General features: G+C 21.7%; 3 protein-coding genes across 3 annotated transcripts, besides 19 other annotated features; 1 reads left to right on the top strand and 2 right to left on the bottom strand.

The window, feature by feature from the left end:
• Positions 1-3: 3 nt before the first annotated feature.
• Positions 4-1,836: a repeat region.
• Positions 1,837-1,892: a sequence feature (AT_rich).
• Positions 1,893-1,953: 61 nt separating this feature from the next.
• Positions 1,954-2,017: a sequence feature (AT_rich).
• Positions 1,998-3,191, bottom strand: EDI_094820 (uncharacterized protein; the record flags this gene model as incomplete). Its single annotated transcript, XM_001741517.1, has 1 exon — positions 1,998-3,191. The coding sequence occupies one exon, from the start codon at positions 3,189-3,191 to the stop codon at positions 1,998-2,000; it is 1,194 nt and encodes a 397-aa protein (XP_001741569.1).
• Positions 3,192-3,209: 18 nt separating this feature from the next.
• Positions 3,210-3,343: a microsatellite.
• Positions 3,344-3,368: 25 nt separating this feature from the next.
• Positions 3,369-3,417: a sequence feature (AT_rich).
• Positions 3,418-3,481: 64 nt separating this feature from the next.
• Positions 3,482-3,517: a sequence feature (AT_rich).
• Positions 3,518-3,975: 458 nt separating this feature from the next.
• Positions 3,976-4,642, bottom strand: EDI_094810 (GTPase_rho, putative; the record flags this gene model as incomplete). The annotated part of the gene is made up of 2 exons (XM_001741516.1): positions 3,976-4,013; positions 4,081-4,642. 2 exons carry the CDS (start codon positions 4,640-4,642, stop codon positions 3,976-3,978), a joined length of 600 nt encoding a protein of 199 aa, XP_001741568.1.
• Positions 4,643-4,694: 52 nt separating this feature from the next.
• Positions 4,695-4,752: a sequence feature (AT_rich).
• A 119-nt stretch (positions 4,753-4,871) lies between these two features.
• Positions 4,872-4,899: a sequence feature (AT_rich).
• A 768-nt stretch (positions 4,900-5,667) lies between these two features.
• Positions 5,668-5,716: a sequence feature (AT_rich).
• Positions 5,717-6,065: 349 nt separating this feature from the next.
• Positions 6,066-6,100: a sequence feature (AT_rich).
• Positions 6,101-6,581: 481 nt separating this feature from the next.
• Positions 6,582-8,201, top strand: EDI_094800 (uncharacterized protein; the record flags this gene model as incomplete). The annotated part of the gene is made up of 1 exon (XM_001741515.1): positions 6,582-8,201. One exon carries the CDS (start codon positions 6,582-6,584, stop codon positions 8,199-8,201), a length of 1,620 nt encoding a protein of 539 aa, XP_001741567.1.
• Positions 8,202-8,325: 124 nt separating this feature from the next.
• Positions 8,326-8,381: a sequence feature (AT_rich).
• Positions 8,382-8,479: 98 nt separating this feature from the next.
• Positions 8,480-8,570: a sequence feature (AT_rich).
• A 236-nt stretch (positions 8,571-8,806) lies between these two features.
• Positions 8,807-8,873: a sequence feature (AT_rich).
• A 908-nt stretch (positions 8,874-9,781) lies between these two features.
• Positions 9,782-9,913: a microsatellite.
• Positions 9,914-9,933: 20 nt separating this feature from the next.
• Positions 9,934-10,004: a sequence feature (AT_rich).
• Positions 10,005-10,190: 186 nt separating this feature from the next.
• Positions 10,191-10,347: a microsatellite.
• Positions 10,348-10,411: 64 nt separating this feature from the next.
• Positions 10,412-10,521: a microsatellite.
• A 34-nt stretch (positions 10,522-10,555) lies between these two features.
• Positions 10,556-10,636: a sequence feature (AT_rich).
• An 85-nt stretch (positions 10,637-10,721) lies between these two features.
• Positions 10,722-10,773: a microsatellite.
• Positions 10,774-10,955: the final 182 nt, after the last annotated feature.

Below are 10,955 nucleotides of genomic sequence, written 5' to 3'. Positions count from 1 at the left end.
AACAAAGAAGAATTAGACCATACACAAAGAGAAATGAAGACAAAACAATTAATATCAAGCAACAAGAAAGTATCGAAAATTTTTTATCCCAGAAGGAACTGGAGAAGAAGAAAACAATGATATTAATGATAAATACCAACAAATACTGAGAACATCATCATCGTGGACAATACAAATGAACAAAACTATAATTATGAAAAATACAATTCTGGAAATAGAAGAAGAAGAGAGCGAAACACTGAATATCAAAAAACAAGAAATAATAATCAATCAAGAAGAAAAGAAAACACAACAAATCAAACAAATAGAATTTTAATTGATGTGTTGTATTGTTTTGCAATTAATTTGTTAAACAAGAAATTAAATAAAAAAGTAAGAAATGAACAAATAGAAAATATAATAAAAGTAATAAACATTAATGTAAATAATGATAAAGAATACATTAATAATATTAAATTATCACATAAAATAAAAGAAACAACTAAAAGACACATCAAAATGAAAATGAGCTCCATCATAGAAGGTAAAGTAGAGTGTAACCCAATAATAAAAAATATTATCATAAAAAATAACTCTACTGATATTGATGATGAATATCTTAACTCTATCATCATTTAACTTAAAGAAATGAAAATAGATAAATGTGTAAATATTAATTATTACTGGAAAAGGAAAGAATCAGATAAATTAATAAGAGAAATTAATAATAAATGAGTGTGGTCAGGAGAATAGAAAATCTACAAGAAGATATGAAAAGGATTTCAATTTGTATGTATTATTATCTCTAAAATAAATTTAAATGAGATAATTTTGATGAAATAAAAGAAATCATAAAGAAAATAAATAGATTAGAATATCTAATCAATGGAATGGTACAGAATAAAATACATCATGAGATTAAATGAACAAGATGCAGATGAAATTAAAATTAAATCACAAGAAAGAATAAAGTATCTAAAATATATGATGATAATGATTAAAGAAAGAATTAAATTTAATAAGAATGAAAATGTCAGAATCAATACAAATAAAATCATGTTTGATTCTAATAACAAAATTAAAATAAAGAAGAAACACAAAATGAAATATATCCAAATAACGATATTATTTTAGAATATTTGAAATCATTATATGAAACACATGTGATATTAAATAAAGAACATTTGAAAATAAATCAAATCACATTGTGAAATGAAAGATATAGAAATTATGATAGTGTCATCATCACAATGGATGATTTAATTTAAGCCTGATGAAAATAAGTAATTTGAAAGCACCAGGCATTGACACTATATATGGGTATTATTGGAAGAGAATGTCATTATCAAGAGATTCCATTCTTAATATCTTCAATGAATTGTTAAACTTCAATGAAAACATCCCTCTAGACATGGTAAGTGGAAGAACTATATTAATCCACAAAGGAGGTGATAGGAACGATGTCACTAATTATCGTCATATCAGTTGTACAAATGTAATAATGAAAGTATTTACCTCCTTATTAAAAGAGAATATTCACAATAGAATTAACATGAATAATGAATCATTAAAAATTAATAAAAATCAGTTATGATGTAAACTGCAATCTCTTGCTGATAAAGAAGGATTAATTAATAGTTATATGTTAAAGCAGCAAAAAGAAGAGAAATACCCAAAATATGTAGAGTCATATTATGACATTAAGAAAGCATATGAATCAGTAAATCATGAATGGGTAATAGAATCACTAAAATATTTTAATGTAGAAAGTGTCATCATAGACATTGTAGAAAGTATGATGAACAGATGGAAGATATTCATAGGATATAAATATAATGAATATCTTGGATCTAATAATAAATAATAATAATAAAATAATAAATAAATAATTTTTATTTTAAAGTTAATTAAAAGAAAAAGATAGAAAAAATCTAAGAGATTGTTATTTAGATGAGATAAATGATAAATGAAAAGATAATTTAAATTTAGATTATCAAATTAAAATATTCTACAAATCTTTATAATAGATTAAATAATTGTTGATTTTCTTTTGTTGGAGTAATAAGAGTAGCATTATCAACATCAATAAGTTCTTCTTTATTAAACCATGAAAGAAAAGAAGTTTTTCTTTTTAATTTAATACCTTCACTTTTATATTTTTGTTCAGTTTCAAGAACAAATTGATCAAATGCAGCAGTTTTACTAAACATTTCAATAAATTTTCTTTCTTCTCCAAGGAAGAAATAATCTTTATAAAATTCTTTTATATTATATTCAGTATTTGTTTCTATCATTGAACGAATTCTTATTTCAATATCTTTAATAAAACAATTTATTACTTCATTAAAAGCTTTTTTAATTATTATATTTTCATTTTCTCTTTTTTCAGAGTGTAAATAAATTGGTTTTAATGTATTATTAATTGAATTTATCCATTTGTTTGGAATTAATTCATAATCTGATTTAATTATTGTTGAATTTGTACTCTTTATAATTCCTTTATCAATATCTACAAAAACAATAATATCAAATAAATCAATAATTTCCATAATTGAAGGATCTACTCCAATAATAAATGGTGTTGGTGTTTCTGTTAATTCAGTATATTTTATTGGAAGAAATGGAACAAGTAAATGTTGCCATTTTAAAGGTGAAAATACTTCTAATAATGAAATAATAAATTCTGTTATTTTTTGTGGTGAATTTGATTGAATAATAATTCTTCTTTCATTTAATATTGATGAAAATAACATAATTAATTGAGTTATAGGAAGACAAAGTAATGAAGAAAGACATCCAGAACTAGGTTGATTTATTGGTTGTGGTAAATCTGTATAAAATGAGAATAAAGGATAATTTAATTGATTTAATGTTGGTAATGGAATTAAATTATGTAATGAAGATAAGAATAAAATTCTTTGAGGTGAAGGGAGTTGAATGAGATGAAGGAGAATATTTATAAATAATGACCAATGGAGATATTGTGAAATAAGTACAAATGTATATTCTTCTGTTTGATTAACATAACAAAAACTTTGTTGTTGAGAATTTATACAAAGAAATGAACTATGAAGATAAGATGGTGCAATAGGAAAAAAGAATCTAAAGAAACTTTTATCTATTTCTGATTTAAAAGGAAAACTTTGAATAGGAAGTTCTGTATGGTTATCAATTTCAAAGAATGAGACAATTAATGGATATTCTTGATTCATTGATTTCTATAAAATGAAAATTTAGTTTTTTTTTGTTTTTTTATTTCATTTATTTAATTTTCTTTTTAATTTTTGAATTTAATTATTACTGAATAAATTATTCTAAAATAAAATAAATTTATGTAATTTATTTCTTATTCAAATTCATTGAAAAAGAGTGTTTTTTTGATTATGAACTAATAATTATTATTGAAATAAATAAATTTGATAATTTTTTTATTAAATACTTTTCATTATTATCATTTTCTTTTGTTCTTTCATCTTGTTTGTTTGTATACTTTTACATTATGTTTATATGAATAAATATTATTATTTTTATTATTTTACACTTTCATTGAGTTTGTTATTGATTGGATTCATTACACTCTTAATTTCTCCATCTTAACACAATATCTTTTTATTGTACTAATTCACTCAAGGCTTTGTTTTACATTAGAAAAACTTGATTTTATTTCATTTCATCTGTTTTTGTTTCTTTCAATCTATTAACCATATTAAACAATTGTCAACGAAACAATCTTATTCAAATAGTATAATTACAATGTAATGATTTAAGGATGGTTGTTGTATTAAAATGAACTATGAAACATATAAACCTTTATGAAAACACTCAATTAATATGTCAATTTCATTTCATATACTCATCTTCATCAACTTTTATTTTGGATGAGAAATGATTAAAATAAAATTATTGTGGTTTAATCAATTCAACATACATAAAAGAATTTACATCACAAATAATGAAGAGATACAAAGAGATATTAACACTAATTACCAATAAATTCTAATAGAATAAATCAAATAACAAAAGTGGAACAAGGTCTGTATTGAGAATGAATTATTGATATTATTCTTACAATATAATAATAAGAAAAGTTAGTTAATTAACAAATACAACATTGACCATTGTTAGAGGCTTTCATGTTCTTTTTATGAGCTTCATTTATTTCTACGACATGACCAAATACATCATCTACATTAGTTCCATTCAATGCAGATACTTCAATAAAGTCTAATGCACCAATTTCTTCTGCCATTTTATGTCCTTGCTCTGTTGTAATTATCTCAGAGTCTTTGTCATTAGTTTCTAATAAATCAATTTTAGTTGCAACAAGAAAGATAGGGACTTCAGGTTCATATCTCTTTAGTTCTGGCAACCAATAACTTTTAACATTTTCAAATGACCGTGGGTTGTCAATAGAATAACATAACAAAAACACATCTGTGTTTGGGTATATGAGTGGTCTAAGCATGTAGTAATCCTCTCCCCCTGCTGTATCAAATATGTTCATCTTATATTTTTTGTCTTTATACTGAAAAATAAAGTCAGGATAATTTTCAAACACTGTTGGGATATATTGTTTTGGATATTTTTTGGTTACACACGTCTCCAACAGACTAGTTTTTCCAACAGCACCATCACCAATCACAACAAGTTTTATGTTATCCATTATAAACTATCAATTATTAGTTGTTTCATTCTTTAAATAGGATACTTTCCCGTTTTTATTTTTATCTTTTAGATTTTCATAAATATTTTTATTGAATATTCAAATTATTAGTTTAAAGAAGAATGTGATTATTATCCTTTAGAGTTAGTGTTTAATATTAGTTCTGAATGAGAACAAAACAGTTATTGTAATACTGTTAATTACAGAAGGTGTTTAGTTATAATTTAGCTATTTTATTAAATAATTTGTAATTATAACATATCTTCATAACATTGAAACAATGATGTGATTAAGAATATGTTTATAATTAGATTAATTCATGAATACAAAAATGTATTCGTTAGAATATTTATTGTGTTGGTTCTATGAATAGGTGATAAGAGTTATAAGTAAAACAAATGATAAAATGAGAGAGGAGTATGTTACATCAATGATATTGTTTTAGAGGTTATAAATAATGTTTTATATTGTAAAGCATGTAATAGATAAAATACAATTCAAAATAGTTTAAATAGAATGTATAACAATGAAGAAGAATACTGTATAAAACGAACATAATCACATTTTAGAATACTGTTATTAAATTTTTAAGAGGGTGATGTATCAATAGATCATTTATTGATAATAACAAATTATTTATGTTATTAAGTTCTCACTTAGTTTAATCTATTGATTTATATTAAAACAATAAATGAATGATTTTATTCTAAATTATTATAGAGATGGTATTGTTCATATAATTTATCAACAAAAATCCCATTATTAATAATATCAGTTCTTTTAATTAATTGTTTTATACCATCTAACTTTTCAATTTTAATTCAGTTGTTTTAATTCATGGTGATAATGTATATAATAAAACATTATAAACTATTAACTGTTCTCAATTTGAATAAATTTAATGTTTCTAACATTACCATCAAACAATGGATATTATAGTATTTGTCACAAATAAAAAGAATAAACAAATTAAAATGAACTTGACTTAAATTTTTTAAATTAATCAACATTTGTTTCAAGTAAACAATAAAATGAATAATTTTATTCTTTAAGTATAAATTATATCAATTTATTGTATCATTGTTTGTTAGAATGACTACTCTTTATTTATTCTATATTTCATGTTCTTTTTAATTAAATAAATAAGTTACTCTTCAACAAATAATGAATAAAAAGAATAGAATTATAAAATATAATGAGTTGATTTTATATAGTATATGAATGAATGAAAATAACAAAAGAATACCACATCAAACAATTAAACAGTTATTTACAGTTGTTTTGTAATATATTAGATACACTATTAATAAAATAACATAACAATAATATAAACCATTAAAAGAATAATATGTGATCAATTTTAAAAAGTTGATATTACTTAACCAAAATACATTTAAATACCAATAATTCTCTATCAATGTTGTTAAAAAGAATATAAGTTTAATAAATAATAATAAACATGAATAACACACACTAAATAGTATTAGTAAGAAAGAAATGTATACTTCAATGAAAATTATCAAGAAAGTTTTTACCAAACTTAAATAAATTATTACTAAAAGATTGTTTGAGTTACAACCAGAAGTATTCAAATTTTGTTAAAACCACAAGATACAATTTTATTGTATTATAGTTTATTTTAGTGATTAGTATAGAGCCATTGATTGAAATGAAATCTGTTGAGACAAACATTGTTTTAACAAAAATCTAATTATTAAAACAATAACATTTAGTTTAGTTCAAACAATAATTACATTCTTAAAAGAAGATATTATAGCACAGAATTACTTCAGTTTTAATATTGGAGATATACAAAATAATTAGAGTGTCTTTGTGTTATTTTTTAGTATAAATCAAATTGAATTTGAATAACTTCTTTTCCCATTAATAACTTAAATATAACTAAGAAATTAGAACTTATTAAAATAGTACAGAAAGGATGAAATTAGGATACAATGAAATAATGATAACATCAAAGTATTTTGATGATATTAATGATTTTATTAATTTAGAAATTGGTGTTAAAAGATTTCAAGGAAATATGGAACGATTTCGTTTTAATCCAATTCCTTTAAATCATTATTCAAGAAAATTGTTTCCTAATATTGAAACATTTCATATTTATAATAGAAAAGATGAAATGTTTAACGATGAAAAAATAACCAAACATGTAATTTGGTATTATGTGGATTATTCAACGTATTTAAAAGAAAAAGAAGAATGGACTGAATATAAAAACATTGGGTATACACAGTCAGATAGAAATACATATGGAACTAAAATACCAAAGGAAATTAAATCAATTGGAGGTAGATGCTTTGAGAATTGTATATCATTAATAAATGTTGTTATTCCATCTGGAGTTAGAGAACTTGGATATGAATCTTTCTATGAATGTACATCATTAACAACAATTAATATACCACCAACAGTTAGTAAAATAGGATATTATTGTTTTTATGGATGTTCATCATTAACAGGTATTACTATACCAATACTAGTTAGTAAAATAGAAAATGATTGTTTTAAAAAGTGTACATCATTAAGTAAAGTTAATATACCAACAAGAATGAAAGAATTGGGGTATGAATGTTTTAAAGAATGTTCATCATTGAATGATATTAATTTACCAACATCAATTAGTAAGTTAGGACATAATTGTTTCTTAGGGTGTTCATCAATGAGTAATATCAATATTGAAGATATGAAATTTATTAGTAAAGAAAGAGTATTTATTAATGAACCAATGTTGATCAGTTTTAAATTACCAGAAAACTTACAAACAATAAATGGAAAAAGCATTGAAAAGAAAGGTATTAATGAATTTATTATTCCATCATTAATTGATAGATTAGGAGATTATTGTTTTAGTGAATGTTCTTCATTAACATCAATTAATATACCAACAACAATTACTAAATTAGGTGATCGATGTTTTAAAGAATGTGCATCATTAAAATCAATTAATATACCAACAACAATTAGTGAATTAGGAGATGAATGTTTTAGAGAATGTGGGTCATTAAATAACATAATAATACCAACAACAATTAGTAAATTAGGAGATTATTGTTTTTATGGATGTAGTTCATTAGTTAATATTTCCATACCAACAACAATCAGTGAATTGGGAGAGAATTCTTTTCATGGCTGTATGTCATTAGGCACTATTATTATTCCATCATCTGTTAGTAAAATAGGACGATGGTGTTTCAATGATTGTTCTTCATTGAATAATGTTAATATACCAACATCAGTTAGTGTGTTAAGAGATAATTGTTTTAGAAATTGTTCATCATTGACAAGTATTATTATACCAAGTTCAGTTTGTGAAATAAAAAGTAATTGTTTTGATGGATGTTTATCAATCTTTGAAATCAATTTACCACCAACAATTATTGAGATAGGAGCTTTTTGTTTTAGCAAATGTTTATCATTAACAAATATTAATTTACCAACAACACTTAAGGAATTAGGAAATGATTGTTTTAGAGGATGTACTTCATTACAGAATCTTGTTATACCAACATCAGTTCATAAATTAGAACACTACCGATAAGGATTTGATGTAAGTGAACATAAAGTAATTCTAAGAAAAGTTTTTGGATAGTAAGAAATAGAAATATATAAGAATAAAGAATTACTGACAATAATTTAATTGATAAACTAAATAAAAGAAATGGTTAAAATATAAGTTTTAATAAACTCATTTTAAAATTAAAAGTAATTAAATATAAAAGAAACTGAATAATATTAAATAGGAAGTGTTTAACGAATTACATAAATACATAATTTCATCGATTGCTAATAGAGTAAACCAATTTTTTCATCTTTTTGTAATTAATAAATAAGAAGTTATATCAAAATTACATTGTTTAATTTCTATTTGTTATTTTAATTTAAGTTATTTATTATTTCTTATAAATATCATTCCAATGATTTATTGTATAATCATCATTAATAATTAAGTCGTTCAATTGATTTCCATTTTTTATGTATTAATCTCATATAATAAATAAAAGTTATGTATTATTTCAATTTATGTATTATTTCATTGATTTAAATGATTGATTAATTGTTATTATTTTTCAAGTGTTTTTTATCTGTTTGTTAATTAATTACTACCATTTATCACTTCTTTATTTTATTGAAATATCATCATTCATTATTTAATTTCATTGTTTTATTTACAATATAATTGATATAATTCATATCATTTTAATAAAAAAATGAAATAAGAGATAAAAATAATGATTGAAGTGGAAATGTTTCATAAAAAGATATTCAAACATCATAACATTACTTCTTAACCATTTCTTTTCAATTTTTTTTTCATTTGATTAATTTGATTCTTCATTGTAGTTTTTCAATTTGTTTAACTTGACATGATGTTAACATATTCCTCATCATAATGTTTTTGTCAAATTCAATGTTGATAATTAGTTGAGTGTATAATAGAAATGATTCTAAGAAAGGTTCTAGTTCTTTCTTATTTTTCTTCTTCTCTTTATTGATTCTTTATTTTTTGTTACTCTACACTAAACAATATTCAGAACTTTCTATTATAGGAGATTGTTTTAGAACAAATACAATAATTATGTAATTAGAATGAAGTAAATAGAAATAAAGAAATAAAGAGTATTCAACTTGAAATATAAAACATTATTATTCTTCATTTTTATATTTCATTTAATGATAAACAACACTCATACAAATAAAATGAATTAAATGATATTGAATATTCAAATTAATTATCATTCAATTTATCTATTTAATTTGTTATTTCAATGACAACTATTATTCAAAACAAATAATATAATAATCATTTTATCAACATCATTCATTATTTACATGTTTTATTTTCTTTAATAACAAATAAATAAAAGAGTGGTATTCAAAATAAATATTTAATTAATCATACATTCATATTCTATGAACAATTAATAAAATAATACTTTTAACAATAGAAAACATACAGAATACTTTCAAAATGAAAATAAAATGATGTGATTGATTATAAGATAATAAAATAAACAAATTCAATAATATAAATCATAAAGATGATAAATAACAACAATTCAATAATGTATTAAAATATAACAAATGAAAACAATAAAATTGTATAATGGTAATGTTGTGATAAAAAGAAATGAATAAAATTGAATAAAATGAAGAAGTTATAACATATAAAATCAATCATAAAAACAAATCAAATAAGTGATGAATAAAATTGAATAAACATAATAAAATAATAGAACACAAAACATAATATTTAATATTCATTATTCATGAATAATTGATATAATGAAATATTTAATATTTAACAAACAATAAAGAGAAATAATAAAACAAATTAATAAATGAAAATGAATAACCAAATTATTTCTAATACACCATAACAAATAAATTAGAATAATAATGATTCAATAAAGAATAAAAAGAATAAAAATCAAATGATTCAAATAACATCAAATCATCATTTTATAATAATAAATAAGTTGGTTAAATTCAACTATCAAATAATATGAATAATTGTAAGAAAGATGAGAAAGAATAGAAAATAAATCAAAATAAGAATGAAATAAAGAATAATCAGAAATAAATGAATTGAAATAATAAAATATAAGAATGATGAATAAGAATAAATAGAATGAATAATAGTGTTATTTATAATAATAGAAATATGATGAAATAATAACAAATAATTAAATATTTAATTCATTTTTGATTATTAACATATGTTATTTTAATGTGATATAATGAATATTCATAAAATAAATGAAATATGAATATAACAAGAGTAAATGAAAGAGTAAGAAATATAATAAGAAATATAAATGAAATACTAAATGATAATGAAATGAACAAACATCAAACAATAATTCATCATTGAAATTTGGTATGAAACAAATCAAATTAACAATAAATTCTTATTCATTATTTCATTTATATATTAAAATTAAACAATATATAATGTTAGAATATTTAATAATAGAGTATTGTTGATGTATTACAAACAATAAACATCAACCAGAATGATGTTAAGTGTATTTATGAGTCATTAGATATTAATAAATCAAAAGAAGATAAAAGAAGAAAGAAAGAATATAAAAAGAAAAAGAAAGAGAAAACAAACAATGTCAGTTTGTTCAGGGTGTAAAACAGAATGTATGTTTTGTGGATCAGAATTGAAAAGTGGATCAGTTGCACTTCTTTGTCATTCATGTAGAAAAGGGGGATCAAAGTGCTTGATTTGTGGGAAAACACTTGGGAATGCTACACCAGCAAAAGCATGTGCAAAATGTTACAGTAA

This window comes from Entamoeba dispar, genomic scaffold (genome assembly GCF_000209125.1).
Source record: "Entamoeba dispar SAW760 scf_1105229463777 genomic scaffold, whole genome shotgun sequence".
In the NCBI taxonomy this organism is placed as follows: Eukaryota; Evosea; order Mastigamoebida; family Endamoebidae; genus Entamoeba; species Entamoeba dispar.
This window is presented reverse-complemented; position numbering and strand designations above follow the sequence as displayed.